The sequence below is a fragment of the Microcaecilia unicolor genome, chromosome 3, assembly GCF_901765095.1.
Source record: "Microcaecilia unicolor chromosome 3, aMicUni1.1, whole genome shotgun sequence".
NCBI classification, from domain to species: domain Eukaryota; kingdom Metazoa; phylum Chordata; class Amphibia; order Gymnophiona; family Siphonopidae; genus Microcaecilia; species Microcaecilia unicolor.
In genome coordinates, this window is record NC_044033.1 from 91,584,520 (window position 1) to 91,611,706 (window position 27,187).

Below are 27,187 nucleotides of genomic sequence, written 5' to 3' on the forward strand. Positions count from 1 at the left end.
TTGGTCTGGTGTCTGCGCCCAGGGTCTTTACAAAATGCCTGACAGTAGTTGCAGCGTCGCTACGCAGACTGGGAGTGCATGTGTTCCCTTATCTCGACGATTGGCTGGTGAAGAACACCTCAGATGCAGGAGCTCTACAGTCCATGCAGATGACTATTCAACTGCTGGAGCTACTCGGGTTTGTTATAAATTACCCCAAGTCCCATCTTCTTCCTGTTCAAAGACTGGAATTTATAGGAGCTCTGCTGGATTCACAGACGGCTCGCACCTATCTCCCTGAGACGAGAGCAGACAATCTTCTGTCTCTAGTTTGCATGGCCAGAGCGTCTCAGCGGATTCACAGCTCGGCAGATGTTGAGGCTTTTAGGCCATATGGCCTCCACAGTTCATGTGACACCCATGGCCTGTCTTCATATGAGATCTGCTCAGTGGGACCCTAGCTTCCCAGTGGTATAAGGCTGCCGGGAATCTGGAGGATGTAATCCAACTGTCCACCGATTTTCAGAATTCCCTTCAGTGGTGGACGATTTGGTCCAATCTGACCTTGGGACGTCCTTTTCAAATTCCTCAGCCTCAAAAAGTGCTGTCAACGGATGCATCCCTCCTGGGGTGGGGAGCTCATGTAGATGGGCTTGACACTCAAGGAGTTTGGTCCCTCCAGGAAACAGGTCTTCAGATCAATCTCCTGGAGTTGCGAGCGGTCTCAAACGCTCTAAAGGTTTTCAGAGATCGGCTGTCCTATCAAATTAACCAAATTCAGACAGACAATCAGGTTGCAATGTATTACATCAACAAGCAGGGGGGCACTGGATCTCGCCCCCTGTGTCGGGAAGCCGTCAGGATGTGGCTGTGGGTTCGCCGTTACGGCGCGTGGTGTGATCTGTTCCCACCCTATATAGGGATTGCTTTGTTACATCCCATACATAATGGCTTCATCTGCTTGATGACAAGGAAGGGAAAATTAGGTTCTTACCTTGGTAATTTTCTTTCCTTTAGTCATAGCAGATGGAGCCATGAGCCCTCCCTGTATGATTGTCTGTATGCTGTGAATCTGTTTCAGGTTCTGTTCTTGTTTCCTGAAGTTCCTTCCTTGGGAGAAAGTTGGAAAACAGTCTTCAGGATTCATGTTCACTTATAGGAGGATGAATCCATTCCCTCCAGTTTATGTTTTGGAGGATGAGTTTATTCCCTCCAGGAGGTTTCGTGTATCCCCTCCAGTTATACAATAAGGAGGACGAGTTTATTGCCTCCAGGAGGATGTGTTCATTCCCTCCTTTTGAGTTCATTCCCTTGTTAAGGGGACATCGTTTGTTGTGAGGAAAGTTCATGTTATTCCCATTGCAGTTTGCCATACTGCTTTGGAAGCTTCAAATACTGAAGAGGCAGTGGAGCTGGCTGGCCATGAGGCACTGTGAAAAGTTGAGTGCTCTCTATCTCCTCCTGCTGGTTGATGGACACAACCCATACGTAATGGCTTCATCTGCTATGACTAAAGGAAAGAAAATTACCAAGGTAAGAACCTAATTTTCCCTTCTGCAACCTATTTTCTTACTCCTGTTACTCTGTCTTATCTATCTATATGTTCCATCTTTGTTAATACCCTATGCTGTCTATAAAATGTTTTATTGTGTTGATACTACTATATTACATCCACCAATTAGCAAACTCAAATTTTACTTCTTGGATAACTATGTTTATTTAAAGAGGAAAGACTTCAGACTCCCGGTCTTGGCTTATCTTGCAGTATTGTGTTGATACTGTAATGTAGCATACTATGCCATACTTTGTATTTGAATATTTTTATTGCTGTAATTGTTCATTGCTTATATTTGACTTATTCTTGTTGTACACCGCCTTGAGTGAATTCCTTCAAAAAGGCGGTAAATAAATTCAAATAAATGAATAAACCTCTTTTGACTTATTAACCGTCCATTCTGAAATATATGCACCATACATCCACCATGAGACTCTTGAGGCAGGCACTTCACACTGAAACAAGGTGCAGTGTCAAGTCTTCAGCCATTAATAAAGATTGTGTTTTCAATGATTTGATGTCCCATGGTTTTGTGAAGAGCCACTGTGTGTCTCCCACTTCTTTCCTTTGTCCTTGGAGAAAGCCATATTATTCATGTGTAGCAGGTATTCTCTATGGACAGCAAGCTTCATGTTACATATAGTAACATAGTAACATAGTAGATGACGGCAGAAAAAGACCTGCATGGTCCATCCAGTCTGCCCAACAAGATAAACTCATGTGTATACCTTACCTTGATTTGTACTTGCCTTTTTTAGGGCACAGACCGTACAAGTCTGCCCAGCAGTATTTCCCACCTCCCAACCACCAGTCCCGCCTCCCATCACCGGCTCTGGCACGGACCTTAAGTCTGCCCTCCACTATCCTCGCCTCCCAACCACCAACCTCTCTTCCCCCACCTGCTCCGCCACCCAATTTTGGCTAAGCTTCTGAGGATCCATTCCTGCTGCACAGGATTCCTTTATGCACATCCCACGCATGTTTGAATTCTGTTACCGTTTTCATCTCCACCACCTCCCGCGGGAGGGCATTCCAAGCATCCACCACCCTCTCCGTGAAGAAATACTTCCTGACATCTTTTTTGAGTCTGCCCCTCTTCAATCTCATTTCATGTCCTCTCGTTCTACCGCCTTCCCATCTCCGGAAAAGATTTTTTTGCGGATTAATACCTTTCAAGTATTTGAACGTTTGTATCATATCACCCCTGTTCCTCCTTTCCTCCAGGGTATACATGTTCAGGTCAGGGGCGTATCTGCGTGGGGCCTGAGGGGCCTGGGCCCCCGCAGATTTTGCCCTGGACCCCCCTACCGCCATCAACTCTCCCCCGCTGCCGTTCTTACTTTTGCTGGCGGGGGACCCCAACCCCCGCCAGCCGAGGTGTGCTTCCACCTGCCGCTGCCGTAAAAACATCTTCTTCAGCCGGCGGGGGACCCCAAACCCCCGCCAGCCGCCCCGCGGTGTTTGAAATTCATCTTCGGCCTCCGTGGCCGTGCTGCTGTGATAGGCGCTGTTGAAATCCACTTCGGAGTCTGACGTCGTTGTACGTTGTACGTGCTGCGACGTCAGACTCCGAAGTGGATTTCAACAGCGCCTATCACAGCAGCACGGCCACGGAGGCCGAAGATGAATTTCAAACACCGCGGGGCGGCTGGCGGGGGTTTGGGGTCCCCCGCCGGCTGAAGAAGATGTTTTTACGGCAGCGGCAGGTGGAAGCAGACCTCGGCTGGCGGGGGTTGGGGTCCCCCACCAGCAAAAGTAAGAACGGCAGCGGGGGAGGGTTGGCGGCGGGAGGGGGGTGGAGAGAGTCACATTGGTGGCGGTGGGGGCTCGGCGGTGGGGGGGGGGCGGCGGCGGGGGGGGGGGCTAAAATGTGCCCCCTCCCTCTGGCTCTGGCCCCCCCTACCGCCGGAGTCCAGATACGCCCCTGGTTCAGGTCAGCAAGACTCTGCTCATACGTCTTGGAACGCAAATCCCATACCATTCTCGTAGCTTTTCTTTGCACCGCTTCCATTTTTTTAACATCCTTCGCAAGGTACGGCCTCCAAAACTGAACACAATACTCCAGGTGGGGCCTCACCAAGGACTTGTACAGGGGCATCAACACTTCCTTTCTTCTGCTGATCACACCTCTCTCTATACAGCCTAGCAACCTTCTCGCTACGGCCACCGCCTTGTCACACTGTTTCGTCGCTTTCAGATCCTCGGATACTATCACCCCAAGATCCTTCTCCCCCTCAGTACCTATCAGACTCTCACCGCCTAACACATACGTCTCTCATGGGTTTCTACTCCCTAAATGCATCACTTTGCATTTCTTCGCATTGAATTTTAATTGCCAAACCTTAGACCATTCTTCTAGCTTCCTCAGATCCCTTTTCATGCTTTCCACTCCCTCCCGGGTGTCCACTCTGTTGCAAATCTTAGTATCATCCGCAAATAGGCAAACTTTACCTTCTAACCCTTCGGCAATGTCACTCACAAATATATTGAACAGAATCGGCCCCAGCACCGATCCCTGAGGCACTCCGCTACTCACCTTTCCCTCCTCCGAGTGAACTCCATTTACCACCACCCTCTTGTCGTCTGTCCGTCAACCAGTTCCTAATCCAGTTCACCACTTCGGGACCTATCTTCAGCCCATCTAGTTTATTTAAGAGCCTCCTGTGAGGAACCGTGTCAAAAGCTTTGCTAAAATCTAAGTAGATTACGTCTATAGCACGTCGATGATTCAATTCTCCAGTTACCCAATCAAAGAATTCAATGAGATTCGTTTGGCACGATTTCCCTCTGGTAAAACCATGTTGTCTCGGATCTTGCAGCTTGTTGGCTTCTAGGAAATTCACTATCCTTTCCTTCAGCATGGCTTCCATTACTTTTCCAATAACCGAAGTGAGGCTTACCGGCCTGTAGTTTCCAGCTTCTTCCCTATCACCACTTTTGTGAAGAGATACCACCTCCGCCATTCTCCAGTCCCTCGGAACGTCTCCCGTCTCCAAGGATTTATTAAACAAATCTTTAAGAGGACCCGCCAGGACCTCTCTGAGTTCCCTCAATATTCTGGGATGGATCCCGTCCGGTCCCATGGCTTTGTCCACCTTTAGCTTTCCAAGTTGTTGATACCTCCTCTAGAAGTTGTAGTCTAAGAAACTATATTTGACCTGATGATGCCCATATGACCCTGGAGCACAGGGTCATATGGTGGACATTCTAAAAGCTTCTAGAAGGCTGAGTCCATAGAAGGTTTTTCTCTTGCTAGACTTTATCAAATGACAAAACTTGTTGGTGAAAGCTTGAATCCTACTGTTCATAGCGAGCACCTACCACAGGTAAGTAATTTGCTTTCAGCTCTCTTCGGGGCTCTTTCTGTCAGCGTTTATAAGGACTTATATCCCACTCTCCTCTGAGAACAAATGCTAAAGGTAAGTAACTTCACTTTTTTTTTTTTTAAGCTATAGTTCATCCAACTATTGTGATTGTGGCAGGTAAGTTTTACATTACGTGCCTCTCTGACACTGGTATAATCTAGAAGATACCATTGTTTGCAGTGAGAGTGGTCTTGTACTTGGTTGTATTCTTGCAGTGAGAGTGCCTCCAGGTGGTCTTGTACTTGGTTGGCTGCTGGAACATGGTGTTAGTAATTGTAAGCATATGTTCAATACTGTTGTAGAAGCAATAGATCATTTGAGGCATTAGTCACCCATTAATTGTGTTGATGCTATAAGGCATATCATTTTTATCTTGACTTGTAATAGAAGGCATTCTGATCAACAGTATGAGTATTTGTCAATTGATGATGCATTATTGTCTGTGCATAAATGAATTGTAACAAGGTTAGTGTTCTACTCCTCTTCTGTTGTCCATATTGTATGTTGATTGGTACAAAATTTAACACAAGTTCAGTGGTGCAGATGAATGCAGGGTTCACACAATTAGCCTTTGGTAGGTTGCTAATCCAAGGATAAGGAACCTTAATTGCTTGATACATTTGACCTATAACTGTGATATGGCTGACAAAATGCCAGTGTGTTTGCACAAGTATGGGCATGTGCTTATTGAGGGAAATTCTTTAAAGAAGATGTCAACATTTGTGTACCAAATAAGCACATAACAGACTAGAATACCATAAGAATGAATGAGGTGGAGAAATGCTGGTGCCGTTTGTAACGGGGGGTGTTCCTTGAAACAGCTCCAAGGCGAAACATAGTCTGTCAGGTAAGCAGCCCCCGACTGATTATTTGCCACATCTTTAAAATGAATATTCTTACCTTTAAAATATAAAATTAAAATAAAAAATTTATAAAACAAGATATATAAGAGATAAGAGTTTATAAGAGACTAGAGTTTTACAGCAGAGGACCGATGAAGAGGTGGGTGCGTGATTCTTGTTAATATAGGATTTCATTTAGCAAGTGGCACCACTGAGGTCCGTGGTATAGATCCTTACATGTTGGAGGTTGATGATTTGATGAATGGTTGAGGACCTCCAGAAAGAGTTGATTTGCAGAGATTATTGGTTTTATTCTGAAATGCAAATATACATGTTTATGTGCTCGAACATAAATGTTTGTTTCTAAAATGGAGAGTCCAATATCTCTTGCCAGTTTTGCATTTATGGGGGTGGGGGACAGCAACCACTGGGAAAATAAGAGAGTGGTCTCCCTTAATGCATCCAGTGGATGGAGGTAATACCTCTAGATGTCCCAGGTAGCAAGTATAAATCCCAACGTCAGTCTTTTTGGATATAGATATGCATTCCCTTTTCTGAAATATGGAATACACATTTTTGTACTGCCCTAATTCCGCCTAAAACATGCTCAGATCACACACACTTGCCATATACATGTTTTTGAGTTTGTCATGTATATTCTAAATTTGTGAAATTGGAATTTAGACCTTCATGCAATATAAATGTGTAAATGCTGTTTTCCGAGGACAAGCAGGCTGTAATATTCGCACAAGTGGGTCGACGTCTGCGTCGGCCCGGGAACCAGCATCTTGCCATAGCAAAAAAGAAAAAAAGTTTGCTAGAGTCGTCGGTTGCGCGTGCACGGACTGACTTCCTGCCTGCTACGTGAGCAAGTACCTCAGTTTCTTTTTTCCGCAACGAGGTGCAGCAGGTTCCTCCTGTGCTCCTTGTTCTGGCTTGGGAGAAGAGTCTTCTTTTTTTTTAGCAATTTGTCACGTCTTCTTTGTTTATTTAGCTTGTTTAAAAAAAAAAAAAAAAATCCTCAGTTCTTTTTTCCCCATTTTTAAGTTTCTTTTATTTTTCGATGTGGCTGGGTTTCTCCTTTTTGTGCCCTTGTTTACTGGCACAATCGAGTCCTTTGATTTCGCTGGAGCCGTTTTTCTTCCATGTTATCGAAGACTCCCAGCGGCTTCAAACGTTGTACTTGGTGCAACCGGACCATCTCGGGTACCGATACCCATTCTTGGTGTATCCAGTGCCTTGGGCCCGACCATAGCCCACCTACTTGTGCTCTGTGTGTTCATATAAAGAAACGGACCCAAGTAGCTCTAGAGGCCCAACATGAGAAACTTTTTGGGACTCAGTCCGGTCCTTTGGCATTGGTACCGAGGTCGGCGGCGTCGACATTGAGGGAAGCATCGATGCCAGGAGCAGAGGTAATGGCTGTTGAGAGGCCAAGACACGCTGGGAGCAGTGAGGCATCGAGTGGGTCTCCACCTGCCTCGAGGCCTCCTGTTGTGCAGGCCCCTTTGGGACTGACCATCGTCGGACCCAACCCCGAGGAGACGTGAGGATTCCACGTCGTCCTCTTTGGCACTGAGGAGCCTCGGTGACGGGCATCGAGCGAAGGCGAAGAAGCACTGTCACCATTCTCCTTCGACACACGGTGCCGGCTGCTCCAGGGCGTCGAAGTACTTGGCACCCGAGAAGCATCTGTGCTGAGAGGATCGCTCTCCCTCCATACAGGAGGTGCCGATGTGTCTGCCTCTTAGTAGCCCGGTACCTGCTCCTGAGCCTCAGCAGATTCTGCCACCATCTGCTCCATGGCCCCTCAGCTTTTTCCGATGGTGGCTCTCGACGAGCACATCTGGGCCCTGCTTCCAGAACTTCTGGAAGGACTGCTGCACCAGTCTGCTTCGGCATTGGGAGTGCTTGCTCCTTCTGTGCTGTCTGCTCCAGTGGTGTCTGGCCCTTCACCTGCGGTGCGTTCCCCCTTCTTCGGTGCATCTTGCGGCACCGGTGTCGGCTGCCATCCAGGTTGACTCGCTTTGACGGTGGAGGAAGCTTCATCGCAGTCCATGCGGGCGTCGGCCTCAACATCACCATATAGGATGTCGATCCTCGGCGTTGAGGCAGGCTCAGTCTCGGAGTTCTCTTAGGGAAGTGCTTTCTGATAATGAAGGGGAGTGTTCGTGGGAGTCAGAGGAAGATCCCAGATACTTTTCCTCCGATGAGTCTTTTGGGATTCCCTCTGAACCTTCCCCTCCACCTGAAAAGAGACTGTCTCCTCCTGACAGCCTCTCTTTTTCATCTTTTGTATGGGAAATGGCTGCTGCCATTCCATTCCTTATGCAGGTGGAGGATGTGAGGGCTCCTTTGCATATGGTACTCAAAGTCCTTATGCAAAACTGGTCATTCCCTCTGTTTGGTCCCGTGATCTCAAAGAAGACTGATTCCCAGTATCGGATCCATGGTGAAGCTGGGTTGATGAGGTCTCAGTTTCCCTACAATTCCATCGTGATGGACTCCACCCTCAAAAAAGCCAAGAGTACTAGAGACTATGCCTTGGCACCCCCAGGCAGAGAAGCTATGACCTTGGACTCTTTAGGGAGGAAGACGTATCAGGCCACTATGCTGGCTGCCCGTATCCAATCTTATTATCTCTTCACGAGCGTTCACTTGTGGTACTCGGTGAGGCAACTGTCTACCTTGGTCGATGCCCTCCCTCCGAAGCAGGCCGAGCCTTTTTGCCAGGTAATCAGGCAGCAGAAGGCATGTCATAAATTCCTGGCCAAGGGCACTTACGGTACTTTTGATGTGGCATCCAGAATCTCCGCTCAGGGTTTAGCGATGCGCAGACTCTCATGGCTGCGTGTCTCTGACCTAGATCATTCGGTCCAGCAGAGGATGGTGGATGTACCTTGCCAGGGGGATAACCTTTGTGGAGAGAAGGTGGAAGATCTGGTCAACCAGATCAAGAAGCACAATGATGCTATGGCTTCTGTCTCCCGCTGGGTGCCTTCTGCGACAGCCTCTTCAACCAGGAGGTTTCTTTGGGGGGACCCAGAGTGCTCCCTATGCCTATGCTAGGTGTAGATACACTCTGGCTTCCTGACAGCCTAGACAGGCTCAGCCCCAGTGTGCTTGTTCTCATCAACAGCGTGTGCCTAAGGCCCCTGCTGCTCCCCAGCAAAAGCAAGGGATGGGTTTTTGACTGGCTCCAGCGAAGCGTGGCCACAGTAAAAGTGTCTGTACCGGACAACTTGCCGGTTGGAGGGAGGTTAATGTTTTTTCACCAAAAAGGTGTCCTCTCGTAACCTCCCAACCGGTGGGTTCTTCAAATAGTCCAGTTAGGATACACCCTCAATCTGGAATCCAAACCTCCAAATTGCCCACCAGGAGCTCATTTTTACAGCTCCCAGTATAGGCACGTACTTGCAGAGGAACTCTCCGCTCTTCTAAAGGCCCATTCGGTTGAACCCGTTCCACCAGGTGAACAGGGGCTGGGATTCTATTTCAGGTACTTTCTTATGCAAAAGAAAACAGGGGGTTTGCATCCCCATCCTAGACCTTAAGGGCTCTGAACAAATTCCTAATCCAAGAAAAGTTCAGGATGGTATCCCTGGGCACCCTTCTTCCCATGATTCCGGAAAGCGATTGGCTATGTATGCTCTCTGGACATAAAGGATGCTTAGACACACATCTCAATACTTCCAGCTCACAGGAAGTATCTTCGATTTCGGCTGGGAACACAGCACTTTCAGTACCGTGTACTGCCCTTTTGTCTGGCGTTTACACCCAGAGTGTTTGCAAAGTGCCTAGCAGTAGTTGCAGCGTCGCTACGCATGCCGGGAGTGCATGTGTTTCCTTATCTCAATGATTGGCTGGTGAAGAGCACCTCGAAGGAAGGTGCTCTGGAGTCCATGCACATGACTTATTTATTTATTTTTGTTACATTTGTACACCGCGCTTTCCCACTCATGGCAGGCTCAATGCGGCTTACATATTGTATACAGGTACTTATTTGTACCTGGGACAATGGAGAGTTAAGTGACTTGCCCAGAGTCACAAGGAGCTGCCTGTGCCTGAAGTGGGAATCGAACTCAGTTCCCCAGGACCAAAGTCCACCACCTTAACCACTAGGCTACTCCTCCACTCCACTTTTCAGGTGCTAGAGCTACTGGGGTTTGTAATAAATTACTCGAAGTCCCATCTCGCTCCTGTTCAGAAATTAGAGTTCATTGTAGCACTACTGGACAGCAAGACAGCTTGGGCTTATCTCCCCGAGACACGGTCAGACAACCTTCTGTCCCTGGTGTCCACAGTTCGAGCATCTCAGCAGGTCACAGCTCAGCAGATGTTGAGACTCTTGGAGCTCATGGCCTCCACAGTTCATGTAACACCCATGGCACATCTACATATGAGATCAGCTCAATGGACCCTAGCTTCTCAGTGGTATCAAGCTGCGGGGAATCTAGAGGATGTGATCCAGCTGTACACTGACTTTCGGAATTCTCTTCTATGGTGGATAATCTGATCTAATTTGACCATGGGATGATCATTCCAAATTCCTCAGCCACAAAAAGTGCCGACGACGGCTGCATCCCTCCTGTGGTGGGGAGCTCATGTAGGTGGGCTCCACACTCTGTGAGCCTGGTCCTTCCAGGAAACAGGTCTTCAGATCAACTTCCTGGAGCTACGAGCGATCTGGAACGCTCTAAAGGCTTTCAGAGATTGCCTGTTCAACCAAATTATCTTGAATCAAAACAGACAATCAGGTTGCGATGTGCTACACCAACAAGTAGGGGGCACCAGATCTCGCCCTCTGTGTCAGGAAGCCTTCCAGATGTGACTTTGGGCGCACCATGACTGCATGTTTCTCCAAGCCACTTATCTGGCAGGCATAAACAACAGTCTGACCGACAGGCTGAGCAGAGTTATGCAACCTCATGAGTGGTCGCTGAATTTGGGCATAGCCAGCAAGATCTTCCGAGCGTGGGGCACCCCCTGGGTGGATCTTTTTGCTATTCAGATCAATCACAAGGTCCCTTAGTTCTGTTCCAGGCTTCAGGCCCACGACAGACTAGTGTCAGATGCTTTTCTCCTACATTGGGGAACAGGCCTTTTGTATGCTTATCCTCCCATACCTCTAGTAGTGAAGACTGCTGAAACACAAGCAAGACCGCGGAACCATGATCTTGATTGCACTCTTCTGGCCATGTCAGATTTGGTTCTCTCTTTTTCTGGAGTTGTCCTCCGAAGAATCCTTGTCACTCAGAATGAGGGGTCGCTTCTTCATCCCAACCTCCTGTCTCTGGCGCTCACGGCCTGGATGTTGAGAACTTAGAATTTGTTTCCTTGTGTCTTTCAGATGGTGTGTCCTTAGTGTTGTTTGCTTCCAGGAAAGATTTCACAAAGAGGTGTTACTATTTCAAATGGAGGAGGTTTGCCATTTGGTGTGAGAGCAAGGCCCTAGATCCTCTTTCTTGTCCTACACCGACCCTTCTTGAATACCTTCTACACTTGTCAGTCTGGTCTCAAGACCAACTCCGTAAGGGTTCACCTCAGTGCAATTAGTACTTATCGGCTTGTAGAGGGTAAGCCTATCTCTGGACAGCCTTTAGTTGTTCGCTTCATGAGAGATTTGCTTTTGTCAAAGACTCCAGTCAAACCGCCACCAGTGTCATGGGATCTCAATGTCGTTCTCACCCAGCTGATGAAAGCTCCTTTCGAGCCACTGAATTTCTGTCATCTGAAGTACTTGACCTGGAAGGTCATTTTCTTGGTGGCTGTTACTTCAGTTCATAGGGTCAATGAGCTTCAGGCCTTAGTAGTGGATGCACCTTATACTAAGTGTCATCACAACAGAGTAGTCCTCTGCACGCACCCTAAGTTCCTGCTGAAGGTGGTGTTCCATCTGAACCAGTCGATTGTTTTGCCAATATTTTTTCCCCGTCCTCATACCCACCCTGGTGAAAGCAGCTTGCACACCTTGGACTGCAAGAGAGCATTGGCCTTTTACGTGGAGTGGACAAAACCCTTCATACAGTCCGCCCAGTTATTTGTTTCTTTTGATCCCAACAGGAGGGGAGTCGCCATAGGAAAACGCACAATGTCCAGTTGGCTAGCAGATTGCATTTCCTTCAGTTATGCCCAAGCTGGGCTGATCTGGAAGGCCATGTTACAGCTCATAATGTCAGAGCCATGGCTGCATCGGTGGCTCACTTAAGTTGGCCTCCATTGAAGAGATTTGCAAAGCTGCAACGTGGTCTTCACTCCACATATTCACTTCACATTACTGTCTGGAACAGGATACCATACGCGACTGTCGGTTTGGGCTGTCAGTGCTGCAGAATCTATTTGGGGTTTAGAATCCAACTTCACCTACCTAGGCCCGTTTTTATTCTGTTCCAGGCTGCACTCTCAGCTAGCTGTACATAGTTTCAGATTAACTTATGTTAAGTCCTCACCATTTCGAGGCCCAATTGACCAGTGTTTATTGTTTTGGGTGAGCCTGGATGCTAGGGATACCCACGTGAGTATATTACAGCCTGCTTGTCCTTGGAGAAAGCGAAGATACTTACCTGTAGCAGATATTCTCCGAGGACAGCAGGCTGAATATTCTCACAATCCCACCCACCTCCCCTTGGAGTTATTTGTTAGTTATTTGTTTATGCTTTTGACTTAACTGAGGTACTCCTGGCAGATGGAAAGTCAGTTCGCGCATGCGCGGTGCGTGCTGCACGAACACCCTAAGACTCTAGCAAACCTTTTTCTTTTTTTGCTATGGCAAAATGCCGGTTCCCGTGCTGACGCGGATGTCGACCCACTTGTGAGAATATTCAGCCTGCTGTCCTCTGAGAATACTGGCTACAGGTAAGTATCTTCGCTGTTTATGCATCTCTCAAAGGCAAGTAGCACTTCTAAAATCACCTTTATGTATTTTATACCAAATATAGGAATAATTTGTCAACAGTTATAATATTAGCTTCAGTTAGATGTAATCTGTTCATTTTGTTTTTATGATTCATAGCATTTAGGGCTATATCCTATATAATAATTCTCACCACCAACGTTCTAATGTGTCTGCCTGTGTCCGTGGCGCCTTCAGAGTTGCTGAGCTAGGCTCCGTAGCCAGGCTGACGTCACTCACAGCTGATTCCCAGGCAGGGGCAGGAGTAGGGAAACACGCGGAGCAAGTGGCAGGGAGCGGTGCATCAAACAACGACCCTCCTCTCCCCTGCCCTCCCTCCAACCACCCATGTCCTGCGACCCTCCTCTCCCTCTGCCCCCCCTGCAGCCACCCATGTCCAACGACCCTGCTCTCTCACCTGCCCCTCCTTCATCCACCCAGATTGCGTAACCAATTCTTCGGGGCAGGTAGGAAAGATCCCCGGTCCTGCCTGCCCGATGCTGGTGCTGGCGCTGACGCTCCCCCGCTGCCGGATCGCTGTTCAAAATGGCTGCCAATACAAGGGCGGCGTCCAAGACCAGCAGAAGTCTTGCGAGTCCGCCATTGGAAGTCTTGGTGGCCATTTTGAACAGCGATCCGGCAGCGGGGGAGCGTCAACGCCAGCACCAGAAGCGGGCAGGCAGGACCAGGGATTTTTCCTGCATGCCCCAAAGAATTGGTTACACCACCTGGATGGATGAAGGAGGGGCAGGTGAGAGAGCAGGGTCGTTGGACATGGGTGGCTGGGGGGGGGGCAGGGGGAGAGTAAGGTCGCTGGACATGGGTGGCTGCAGGGGGGGCAGGGGAGAGGAGGGTCGCAGGACATGGGTGGCTGGAGGTGGGCAGGGGAGAGGAGGGTCGTTGGACATGGGTGGCTGGAGGGGGGGCAGGGGGGGAGAGTAGGGTCGCTGGACATGGGTGGCTGCAGGGGGGCCAGGTGGAGAGGAGGGTCGCAGGACATGGGTGACTGGAGGGGGGGCAGGGGAGAGGAGGTGGGGGTGGAAGGGGGGCCTCAGACCATAAAGGGAGGGGGAGGGGGCACTCACTCACTCTCTGTCTCTCACATACACTCTCTATGACACACTCTCTGTCTGTCACACTCTCCGTCTCTCACACACACTCTCTCTCAAGCATACACTCCGAGGAAAACCTTGCTAGCGCCCATTTCATTTCTGACAAACGGGCATTTTTTTACTAGTTTATTAATGTTTTTTTTTTTATTTGAATTCATAATGTTACCATCAGTATAAAACTTGAAAACAGAAAATACATTCCATCAGTAGAAATATATAAAATATAAGAAAAAATACATATTGCATATTCAAATACAATGGTTAAGAAAATTTATATATGACAGAATGTATTATACACCAACTCCATTAATTATGAAAGAAAAGGGCAAGAAAAGAAAACTCAAAGTTGGAAGTTACTACCTGAATAAAATCCAAATAAATTCTAAGTAATCTCTTAATAGAGCAGAAAAATTAAAGCTTCTAAAGAGTCTTTTCACTTCAATTAGCAGTTGTATGATCCACTATAAGAGATGAGATGCGATGGAGGCCAGTTGAGATCTGATTTCAACAAAATTCTTCAAATGAATTTGATTCTCAAACATATAAGATTTACCCTCAAACTTAATACATTTACACAAATATTGTAGTAAAAAGGTCCCTCTTAGGGCTTCCAACAAGGTCTACGGACCTAAAAGGCCTTTCTCCTAAGTTATGATTCCCTAGAGAGGTCAGAAAATACAGAAACTTTGTGATCCAAAAAATATCTTTCTAGTGGAAATGTAAATGTAGAATCCAAACATGGTCATGATCTAAGGCAGAAGTATAGATTTATTAATGCTTTTATGTATTAGTATGCTTGTTATTGTCAATGGGACTTATTTACTAATAGTATGCATTGATGCATTAATATAGATTGGTAAATCTAGCCCTTAAACAGTTGTTAATTTGGCTTTAAGAATTTTCACTGCTTAAATTAATAGAATTTAACTTTATCTCTTTTCAGGATATTTCAGCACAAGAAAGCAATATATTGGGGGCATTTTGTGATATGAACGTAAGTACTTGGCTTTTAAGAACAGAGAATTGTAGTTGGCTGTTTCACTTGGTTATGTAAGAATAAAGGTCAACAAATTGTAGGTGGTTCATTTTTTATTGGACTAATTTAATATATTTATTTTTTATTTAGATTTTGCTCACACCTTTTTTCATTAGTAGCTCAAGGTGAGTTACTTTCATGTACACTGGATATTTCTCTGTCCCAGGAGGGCTCACAATCTAAGTTTGTACTTGAGGCAATGGAGGGTTAAGTGAGTTGCCCAATCACAGTGGGATTTGAACCGGCCACCTCTGGATTGCAAGACCGGTGCTCTAACCACTAGGCCACTCCTCCACCCACAATTTTTGACAATTGTTTTGTGAGCTGTTCGTCTTATTGGATCAGTGAAGAAAATTGCAGCTGTACCAGGCTTAAATAGTATCTAAATTCATCTAGTTCTTAGGCTGTCTGCATATGTGATGTAAGTGTTGTGCAGTAAAAGGGAGTGGGTGTATGAGGGGGTTTATAGAACACTGCTCCTCACCCTTAAGAAAAGTACCCCTCTAACTATCCTGGGCCATCTTGAGAGCACTGATCCCACCCTGGGGGGAAGTGAGCCCGGAGGGGCGGAGTCAGTACCTTGGAGTTTAAAATACAGGGCAAGGCTAAGGAGGCCTATGGAACGAAGAACTGAAGCCCAAGTCTATGCCTTTATTGAATGTGTTTAGCTGCTGTGACCTGGCTGAGGTATACCTACTTTGTTCCTTGTTAAGACTTGCAAGCCTTGGTGAGTTCTGGCTGGAGCCAGTCCCAAGTCTTAGAAGACCTGAGAACTTACAGGCTGTGTTTGGGGTATTGCCGTCCCACCAGCAACAGCTTCTTTGCCTGCTAGCCAGAGGGCCTACTCAAGACTCTTACTAAACCAGAGAGGCTGTTGCATCTGAGGTTCCTGGCCTGTAAGGTAACAGGTCCTAGGGCTCAGGTGAATAAAACCTATACTTTCACTTTTATATACCTTGTCTGGCTGAGTTATTCTCAGGGCCACCCCATAACACTCGCTTGGGGTATCACAGGGGGAAAGACAGAGATAATATATTAACAGATTGCATTTGCATGGCCCTGTATCCAATTTTGAGTCCTCGGTGCTGTCCAGTCCTTTCATGTTAAGTGTTCAATCATTCAAAGTGTTTGATCATTTCAGCTTTAAATTTGCTTTCTTGTGTTCTGATGTTTAACTGTACAAAGAACAGTAAAAGAAGAAGACATGCTATTAAACAACCAGAAGATTGAAAACTAAATCACAGAGAGAATTTTTTTATGGTGTGCATAATTAGCTGTGGAAATTATTACCACAAGTTATGGTCAAGATGACTAACATAGGGGGGAATTCAAAAGAGGTTTGGAGAAGACCCGGAGGAAAAAAGATCATGAAAAATGATCAGCTGATAAATAGTGGTTCTCCCAAGTCTCTCCATGGAAATGATTTATGAAAATAGACCTGCTTCTTGAGATCTGCCAGGTACATAGGATCTGGTCTGACCACTGTTGAAGAGAGAATGCTAGGCTTGATGGACCTTGGTCGGCATGGCTTTTCTTATGTTAATGTACATTTGTTAAGTCATCAAGGGAGTGATACTCCTTTGAGAAATATATTAAACTCTTTTTTTTCAGTTTTTTTTTAACTTACTGCCCCTCCCCTATACCTATCAGCAGAATTTGCTGCACTATCAAAAAGAAGTTACTCTCAGAAATAGAAGGGTACGCTTTTGAAAGTAATTGTTTAAAATTTTGAGCAATATAGTTCTCTTTTTTAGATCTAAGGGCCTCTTTTACCAAACCGTGCTAGCGATTCTTGCATGGCAATGATGACAAAGCCTATGAATGGGCTTTCTCCGAGGACAAGCAGGCTGCTTGTTCTCACTGATGGGTGACGTCAACGGCAGCCCCTCCAATCGGAAACTTCACTAGCAAAGGCCTTTGCTAGTCCTCGCGTGCCGATGCGCACCGCGCATGCGCGGCCGTCTTCCTGCCCGAACCGGCTCGTGTTCGTCAGTCTTCTTTTGTCCGCGCTCGGGACGGTCGTGTTTTGCGCCGTTTCGCACCCCTCAAAGTTGACCCTCGCGCGTTTTTGCGTCTTTTCGAAAAAAAAAATAGAGAAAAAGACCTTTACGGTCTTTACCCCTTTCCAGTGTTTCCAGCTTTTGCCCCGCGTAAGTTTCCTTTCGCTTTCGGGGTAGGCCTTTTTGAGGCCTCGGTTCGGGTTTTTTCTCTCCCTATTTTTGGTGCCTATTTCGCCATTATGAGTTTTGATTTCGCCGGCGTGAGTTTTCCGCCCATGTCATCGAAGTCTCCCAGCGGCTTCAAGAAGTGCACCCAGTGCGCCCGGGTAATCTCGCTCACTGATAGGCATGCGTCGTGTCTTCAGTGTCTGGGGGCTGGGCACCGCCCGCAGGCCTGTAGTCTTTGCGCCCTTTTACAGAAAAGGACTCGGGTAGCGAGATTGGCCCAGTGGAACGTGTTGTTCTCGGGCTCTTCGTCGGCAACAGCACCGGGGGCATCGAGTGCATCGGCGTCGACAGCTCCAAGACCTTCGATCTTGGCATCGACTGCATCGAGGCATCGACCCTCTGCATCGTCGGTACCGAGACATTGGAAGGCTGCGTCGGCGTCGGTGGTACCGGGACCTCCACTAATGCTGATGTCGTCGGACAGTGGTGCTTCAACTGGAGTGCAGGTGAGGGCTGTCCATTCCCCTGCTGGTGGCGGTGAGCCTTCGGTTGGGTCTCCCCCTACCCTGAGGGCTCCTGCGGTACAGCCCCCCCGAGACCGACCTGCCTCGGCCCCGAGGAAGCGACGGCTGGATTCTACGTCCTCCTCGTCGGTACCGGGAAGCTCCGGTGACATGCTTCGTTTGAAAAAATCAAAGAAGCATCGACACCGGTCTCCTTCCCGCATCAGTACCGAGAGCTCTGGGTCGCCGAGGGAGTCGGCACCCAGTAGGCATCGGCACCGGGAGGACCGCTCACCCTCTGTTCAGGAGGTGTCAATGCGCTCCACCTTGGACAGCCCGGAACAGCCTCCACGCCCGGAACAGACTCTGACCTTGACGCCTGCATCGGCTTCCATGTCTTTCTCCACATCTGCCCTGCACGAGAGTCTCTGGGCCGTTTTCCCAGAGATCCTGGGAGAGCTGTTGCGCCCTTCCCATACGGTACCGGGGGTGCTTGCGCCACCGGTACCGTCGAGTGAGGCGCCGGCTGGCCCCTTGCCCGGGGTGAGGTCTCCGACATCGGTGCCGCTTGCGGTACCGACTGCGGTCGCCTCCCAGGAAGGCTCCCCGTCGGCGGAGGGAGCTTCGCCGGTGCTGGCGAGGGAGTCTACCTCTCGACGCTCCCACCGTGGCCGTGTTTCCATGGAGTCGAGCCGGGCACGGCTTCAGACACAGGTTCATGAACTTGTGTCTGATACCGATGGTGAGGCCTCGTGGGAGGAGGAGGAGGACATCAGATATTTCTCTGATGAGGAGTCTGATGGCCTTCCTTCTGATCCCACTCCCTCCCCTGAAAGGCAGCTTTCTCCTTCCGAGAGTCTGTCTTTTGCAGCCTTTGTCCGGGAGATGTCTACGGCCATCCCGTTCCCGGTGGCTGTGGAGGACGAGCCCAGGGCTGAAATGTTTGAGCTCCTGGACTATCCTTCTCCACCTAAGGAAGCGTCCACAGTACCCATGCATCATGTCCTAAAAAAGACATTGCTGGCGAACTGGACCAAGCCTCTAAGTAATCCCCACATTCCCAAGAAGATCGAGTCCCAGTACCGGATCCATGGGGACCCAGAGCTGATGCGCACTCAGTTGCCTCACGACTCTGGAGTTGTGGATTTGGCCCTAAAGAAGGCTAAGAGTTCTAGGGAGCATGCTTCGGCGCCCCCGGGCAAGGACTCTAGAACCTTAGACTCCTTTGGGAGGAAGGCCTACCATTCTTCTATGCTCGTGGCCAAAATCCAGTCTTACCAGCTCTACACGAGCATACATATGCGGAACAATGTGCGGCAGTTGCGGGCTTGGTGGACAAAGCTCCCTCCTGAGCAAGACAAGCCATTTCAGGAGGTGGTCAGGCAGCTGAAGGCGTGCAGAAAATTCCTGGCCAGAGGGGTATATGATACCTTTGATGTTGCGTCCAGGGCCGCTGCTCAAGGTGTGGTGATGCGCAGACTCTCATGGCTGCGTGCCTCCAACCTGGAGAATAGGATCCAGCAGCGGATTGCGGACTCCCCTTGCCGAGTGGACAATATTTTTGGAGAGAAAGTCGAACAGGTGGTAGAGCAGCTCCACCAGCGGGATACTGCTTTCGACAAGTTCTCCCGCCGGCAGCCTTCAGCATCTACCTCCACAGGTAGACTGTTCCCTACTCTTCTGGTAAGCGTAGGTACAATCCTCCTTCTCGATAGCCTGCGGCCCAGGCTAAGCCCTAGCGCGCTCGCTCTCGTCAGCAGCGTGCGCCTCAGCAAGGCCCCACGGCTCCCCAGCAAAAGCAGGGGGCGAGCTTTTGACTGGCTCCAGCAGAGCATAGCCGACATCAACGTGTCAGTGCCAGGCGATCTGCCGGTCGGGGGGAGGTTGAAAGTTTTTCACCAAAGGTGGCCTCTTATAACCTCCGACCGTTGGGTTCTTCAAATAGTCCGGCAAGGATACACTCTCAATTTGGCCTCCAAACCTCCAAATTGCCCACTGGGAGCTCAATCTTACAGCTTCCAGCACAAGCAGGTACTTGCAGAGGAACTCTCCGCCCTTCTCAGCGCCAATGCGGTCGAGCCTGTGCCATCCGGGCAAGAAGGGCTGGGATTCTATTCCAGGTACTTCCTTGTGGAAAAGAAAACAGGGGGGATGCGTCCCATCCTAGACCTAAGGACCCTGAACAAATATCTGGTCAAGGAAAAGTTCAGGATGCTTTCCCTGGGCACCCTTCTTCCCATGATTCAGGAAAACGACTGGCTATGCTCTCTGGACTTGAAGGACGCCTACACGCACATCCCGATACTGCCAGCTCACAGACAGTATCTGCGATTTCAGCTGGGCACACGTCACTTCCAGTACTGTTTGCTACCCATTTGGGCTCGCCTCTGCGCCCAGAGTGTTCACGAAGTTCTTGGCTGTAGTAGCAGCGGCTCTTCGCAGGCTGGGAGTACACGTGTTCCCCTATCTCGACGATTGGCTGGTGAAGAACATATCCGAGGCAGGAGCTCTACAGTCCATGCAGATGACTATTCACCTCCTGGAGCTACTGGGGTTTGTGATAAATTATCCAAAGTCCCATCTTCTCCCAGTGCAGAGACTCGAATTCATAGGAGCTCTGCTGGATTCTCGGACGGCTCGTGCCTATCTCCCAGAGACGAGAGCCAACAACTTGTTGTCCCTCATCTCCCAGGTGCGAGCGTCCCAGCAGATCAGAGCTCGGCAGATGTTGAGATTGTTGGGCCACATGGCCTCCACAGTTCATGTGACTCCCATGGCCCGCCTTCACATGAGATCTGCTCAATGGACCCTAGCTTCCCAGTGGTTTCAAGCTGCTGGGGATCTAGAAGACGTGATTCACCTGTCCACGAGTTTTCTCAAATCCCTGTATTGGTGGACGATTTGGTCCAATTTGACTCTGGGACGTCCCTTCCAAATTCCTCAGCCACAAAAAGTGCTGACTACGGATGCGTCTCTCCTGGGGTGGGGAGCTCATGTCGATGGGCTTCACACCCAGGGAAGCTGGTCCCTCCAGGAACGCGATCTACAGATCAATCTTCTGGAGTTACGAGCGGTCTGGAACGCTCTGAAGGCTTTCAGAGATCGGCTGTCCCACCAAATTATCCAAATTCAGACAGACAACCAGGTTGCCATGTATTACATCAACAAGCAGGGGGGCACCGGATCTCGCCCCCTGTGTCAGGAAGCCGTCAGCATGTGGCTGTGGGCTCTCCGGTACGGCATGGTGCTCCAAGCCACATATCTGGCAGGCGTAAACAGTCTGGCCGACAGGTTGAGCAGGATCATGCAACCTCACGAGAGGTCGCTCAATTCCAGAGTAGTGCGGCAGATCTTCCAGGTGTGGGGCACCCCCTTGGTGGATCTCTTTGCATCTCAGGCCCAACCACAAGGTCCCTCAATTCTGTTCCAGACTTCAGGCCCACGGCAGGCTGGCATAGGATGCCTTCCTCCTGGACTGGGGGGAAGGTCTACTGTATGCTTATCCTCCCATACCTCTGGTGGGAAAGACTTTGTTGAAACTCAAGCAAGACCGAGGCACCATGATTCTGATTGCTCCCTTTTGGCCGCGTCAGATCTGGTTTCCTCTTCTTCTGGAGTTGTCCTCCGAAGAACCGTGGAGATTGGAGTGTTTTCCGACCCTCATCACACAGGACGAAGGGGCGCTTCTGCATCCCAACCTCCAGTCTCTGGCTCTCACGGCCTGAATGTTGAGAGCGTAGACTTTGCCTCTTTGGGTCTGTCAGAGGGTGTCTCCCGTATCTTGCTTGCTTCCAGGAAAGATTCCACTAAGAGGAGTTACTTCTTTCTATGGAGGAGGTTTGCCGTCTGGTGTGACAGCAAGGCCCTAGATCCTCGCTCTTGTCCTACACAGACCCTGCTTGAATACCTTCTGCACTTGTCTGAGTCTGGTCTCAAGACCAACTCTGTAAGGGTTCACCTTAGCGCAATCAGTGCATACCATTACCGTGTGGAAGGTAAGCCGATCTCAGGACAGCCTTTAGTTGTTCGCTTCATGAGAGGTTTGCTTTTGTCAAAGCCCCCCTTCAAACCTCCTACAGTGTCATGGGATCGCAATGTCGTTCTCACCCAGCTGATGAAACCTCCTTTTGAGCCACTGAACTCCTGCCATCTGAAGTACTTGACTTGGAAGGTCATTTTCTTGGTGGCAGTTACTTCAGCTCGTAGAGTCAGTGAGCTTCAGGCCCTGGTAGCCCAGGCCCCTTACACCAAATTTCATCATAACAGAGTAGTCCTCCGCACTCACCCTAAGTTCTTGCCGAAGGTTGTGTCGGAGTTCCATCTGAACCAGTCAATTGTCTTGCCAACATTCTTTCCCCGTCCTCATTCCTGCCCTGCTGAACGTCAGCTGCACACATTGTACTGCAAAAGAGCATTCGCCTTCTATCTGGAGCGGACACAGCCCAACAGACAGTCCGCCCAATTGTTTGTTTCTTTTGATCCCAATAGGAGGGGAGTGGCTGTGGGGAAACGCACCATATCCAGTTGGCTAGCAGATTGCATTTCCTTCACTTACGCCCAGGCTGGGCTGGCTCTTGAGGGTCATGTCACGGCTCACTATGTCAGAGCCATGGCTGCGTCAGTGGCCCACTTGAAGTCAGCCACTATTGAAGAGATCTGCATAGCTGCGACGTGGTCATCTGTCCACACATTCACATCTCATTACTGCCTGCAGCAGGATACCCGACGCGACAGTCGGTTCGTGCAGTCAGTGCTTCAGAATCTGTTCGGGGTTTAGAATCCAACTCCACCCCCCTAGGCCCATTTTTATTCTGTTCCAGGCTACAGTCTCAGTTAGTTGGATAATTGTTAGGTCAATCTCAGTTATGTCCTCGCCGTTGCGAGGCCCAATTGACCATGTTTGTTGTTTTGAGTGAGCCTGGGGGCTAGGGATACCCCATCAGTGAGAACAAGCAGCCTGCTTGTCCTCGGAGAAAGCGAATGCTACATACCTGTAGAAGGTATTCTCCGAGGACAGCAGGCTGATTGTTCTCACAAACCCGCCCGCCTCCCCTTTGGAGTTGTGTCTTCCCTTGTCTTTGTCTTGCTACATATGGGACTGACGAACACGAGCCGGTTTGGGCAGGAAGACGGGTGCGCATGCGCGGTGCGCATCGGCGCGCGAGGACTAGCAAAGGCCTTTGCTAGTGAAGTTTCCGATTGGAGGGGCTGCCGTGGACGTCAGCCATCAGTGAGAACAATCAGCCTGCTGTCCTCGGAGAATACCTTCTACTGGTATGTAGCATTCGCTTTATTGGCATTGCTGCACTGAGAATCGTTAGCATGGTTGGAAAAAGGGGCCAGAATTGTAATGTTCTATTGTTGCATTTTAGGTGTTTATGATTGATAAATTAAGTGTTGTGAACCAGGCAGAAATCTTTGGTGATGAAGGTGTCTTTCATGATGACAGATCCTGAACCAACCAATCTGACTGATTTGGGGTTTACCAATTTTTAAATAACTTTCACAGTTTGAGATTTCCTGCTTGATTATTTTTATTGAGAATTTATTTTTTTATATGTTGGATGTCTCATTTAATCTTATATTATATTTTCAAAGGATGTAGAAGTACCTTTGCACCTGCTTCGCTACGTTTGTCTGTTCTGTGGAAAAAATGGCCTTTCACTCATGAAGGATTGTTTTGAATATGGAAGCCCTGAAAAGCTGCCATTTGTAATTGCACATTCATTTATCACTGTTGTATCAAATGTAAGTTTTGGTTCTGAACTCTTAATTTTTGTTGTTTTTATTCCAAAATGCTGTTAACTTGTATACAGAGATGAGATTACCAATTGAATTCATGTGAAATGAGTATTGTGCTTGGACTAATTTTACTTCTAGAAGCAAACTAGCAACTTTAAGAGCTTACTACTTTTTAAAGCTTGACTTCGTTTATCTTGAAATACTTTGCCTTTTTTCCATCTTATAATTTCAGTATAAGAAGTGTATTTTATATGTACTTGAGAGAGAAAATTTCAGTCACTTTCACTTGGGTATATCTGTTCCTCTTATAAAAATTAAATTCTACAGTATATATACTGAAAATGATTCAAAACACAGATAGTAGACTGTAAATATCTAAGTATTTAGAATTTTTTTTTTTCTAAAGAAATGTTTTGAATTGAATTGATATATAGTAAAAAGAAATTCTTTTGTATCATCCTACCTGACCAGTCCAAATGCTTGGCTTATGCCCCTCTGCCAGCTGGTGGAGACTGAAGTATTGAGGTATGATGTCATCCGTTTAGAATCTTGTGCAGTTTAGAACCCTGTGCAGCACTCCTGATTAGCCAGTATTTCTCAGTCTCCAGCAGGTGGTAGAACTTCCTGTACAGCCTTCTCTGGTCTGGTAGGATATTATCTCATTGAGCTGTTTTTCAGTCAGTAAATTGGTGATTTTGATAACAGATAAATTGGCTTGGAGCGCTGGCTGTTGTATCTGGAACTTTTATTTGGCCAGCTTAGGAGTTTAACACCTGGGTATCCCAGGTTCCTCCCTCCCTCCCTCTCCCTATCTTTTTTTTTTTTCTCTCCCTAGTAAGGGATTGTAGTAAAGGGGTAGTGGTTGTGCTTCAGTTCCTTTCCCTCGTCCTAAGATACCTTGAGAGTCCAAACTAAGTTCTGTTCAGCAATAATAACAAAACACTTTTGTTCTGCACAGCTGGTGTAGCAACTGGGAAGAGAGCTTGCTCTGAAAGGGAACTTCTGAAGTTTTTTGTGAAGGAAGGTGTGTGTTGTTTCTTCATTGTTGTCTGCCCTTTTTGCTGTGAACCACTATTGGCTCTCACCACAGTTGTCCCAAGATATGACAACGCAGCTAGAGAAACCCAAGCACCTGCAGTGAGGTACGACTCTGGAGTGGTTCTAGTGTATGGAGGACCGAGCTGCGGGTCAGGTAGCAGGGGTGGGCATTACCTCACTTGGAAGTACAGCAGTGGACTTCTACCATATTTTACTGCCAATTGATGAATTACCTTAGTCCTCAAATGAGCATCTTTTAGCGGGAACCTCCTTTCTTTCTCAGCTGAGACCTCGGCTGAGACCAGTGCTCTTGTCCGATTCTGGGCTTCTTGCTGCAGTCATAACTGGAGAACAAGGCCAGTGCCGGGCAGTCTTCTATGGTCTGTGTCCTGAAAATGACAAGGACAAATCAAGTTCTAGGATAGGGTGGATCGAATTGGTAGAGGGGTAGCATTGTATATTAAGGAGAGCCTTGAATCAAATAGATTGAAAATTCTGCAGGAAACAAAACACATCTTGGAATCACTATGGATTGAAATTCCATGTGTAAAGCAGACCGCCAAGACCTGTCGTTTCTTTCTTTACAACATCCGTAAAATCCGCCCCTTTCTTTCCGAGCACTCTACCAAAACCCTCATCCACACCCTTGTCACCTCTCGTTTAGACTACTGCAATCTGCTTCTTGCTGGCCTCCCACTTAGTCACCTCTCCCCTCTCCAGTCGGTTCAAAACTCTGCTGCCCGTCTCATCTTCCGCCAGGGTCGCTTTACTCATACTACCCCTCTCCTCAAGACCCTTCACTGGCTCCCTATCCGTTTTCGCATCCTGTTCAAACTTCTTCTACTAACCTATAAATGTATTCACTCTGCTGCTCCCCAGTATCTCTCCACACTCGTCCTTCCCTACACCCCTTCCCGTGCACTCCGCTCCATGGATAAATCCTTCTTATCTGTTCCCTTCTCCACTACTGCCAACTCCAGACTTCGCGCCTTCTGTCTCGCTGCACCCTACGCCTGGAATAAACTTCCTGAGCCCCTACGTCTTGCCCCATCCTTGGCCACCTTTAAATCTAGACTGAAAGCCCACCTCTTTGACATTGCTTTTGACTCGTAACCACTTGTAACCACTCGCCTCCACCTACCCTCCTCTCTTCCTTCCAGTTCACATTATTAATTGATTTGATTTACTTACTTTATTTATTTTTTGTCTATTAGATTGTAAGCTCTTTGAGCAGGGACTGTCTTTCTTCTATGTTTGTGCAGCGCTGCGTATGCCTTGTAGTGCTATAGAAATGCTAAATAGTAGTAGTAGTAGTAGTAGGGAAAAGGATAGTGATAGGAGTGTACTTCCGTCCGCCTGGCCAAGATGAACAGATGGATGCAGAAATGTTAAAGCAAATTAGGAACGCGAAGAAACTGGGCAACACAATAATAATGGGTGATTTCAATTACCCTGATATTGACTGGGTAAATGTAACAGGGCGTGCTAGGGAGGTAAAATTCCTTGAAGAAATCAAGGACTGCTTTATGGAGCAGCTGGTACAGGAGACGATGAGAGAAGGAAAAATTCTAGACCTAGTCCTTAGTGGAGTGCAGGAGGTAATGGTGCGGGGGCAGCTTGATAACAGTGATCATAATATGATCGGATTTGATATTAGCTTTGAAGTAAGTATACATAGAAAATCAAATACGTTAGCGTTTAACTTTTAAAAAGGAGACTATATCACGTGATGCCTTAGTGGAGAGCCCCCTCTGGTTTTCCAATCTACCCAGGAGGAGATGCGAGCGGTAGACAGGGGAAACACCACACGCGAAGAGCAGAAACTATATGGATCCCTCTATAACTCGACCAGAGGCGGGGATGCCGAGTAGAACAGGAAAGAAGGACCAAGTGAAGACGCGCGGCCCACCAGAAATAAAGATGGTGCGGAGCCCAGGCGCAGAGCCGCAATTGTTCAACGAATCCCAGTTGTTGCAGATGATAAATGCTGTAAAAAGTGCAACGGAACCACAGTTTGTTCAATTATCAGAGCAAATGGCGACCATAGAAAAAGCATTAGATGAAACCAAGTGACGCACGGGAGATTTGGAAACCCGAGTGACGGAGGCAGAAGAGAGGGAGGCAGAAATGGCGTCGTCGGTACAAGCACTACAAAAGATAGTAAAAGAACAAGGACAGATGCTGGATGATCTGGAAAATCGATCCAGACGTTCCCATATAAGAATAGTGGGATTCCCGGAGTGTTGGAACGCTGGCTGAGCATGGACCTTGCGCTATCGGACAGTATGGGGAAGCTGTGCTTGGAACGAGCACATCGGCTGGGTCGCAGACAAGAAGGTATGGCGCGCCCCAGAGTGATAATAGCCAAGGTGCATAATTTTATACATAAGGTGGAGATCCTGAGGAGGGGCAAGACAAAAGAGAGAAAACCTTTGTTATGAAGGCCAACCCATAAAGATATTCTAGGATTACTCACTGGCGCTGCAACAGCGTCGCCGAGAGTTTAGCCAGATATGCAGCACACTGTCCACAAAAAAAGAAAAATTCATGCTGTTATATCCGGCAATTCTTAAAATCTTCTATAAAGGAGTATGGCTTGTATTTACAATGCCCAAGGAAGCGGACACTTTTACAGAAGGCCATGAATAAAAGAGTGGAGACTGAATAAGGACAAAATGGCGAATGCGGAACAGGTGCTGCATTAGAAGGAGCACAGTAGGTTTTAGCTGCCAAATCAAAGGACAGGCGGCCAAATATCATAAGGAGGATTGAGATGATACCATGGTGGACCGAAAGGAGACTTTGGTGACGTATCTGGAGGAACATTGAGACAAACCCAAATAAGTCTCCGCAAGGGAGGGTAGTGTGGAATGTGGAAATGTTATATTGCAAAGAGCTATTCAGTGTAGAAGGAAATATTTGGCTGAATTTAATTGTGTTAATGTTAAATGTTAA

At 48.0% G+C, this 27,187-nt stretch overlaps 1 protein-coding gene across 1 annotated transcript in view; it reads left to right on the top strand.

Annotated features, from left to right (window-relative positions):
* Positions 1–27,187, top strand: part of USP34 (ubiquitin specific peptidase 34) — a 1,418,841-nt gene that overhangs the window by 126,313 nt on the left and 1,265,341 nt on the right. The window contains 2 exon segments of the mRNA XM_030196176.1: positions 14,689–14,739; positions 23,051–23,200. Coding sequence (XP_030052036.1) covers positions 14,689–14,739; positions 23,051–23,200 — 201 coding nt within the window.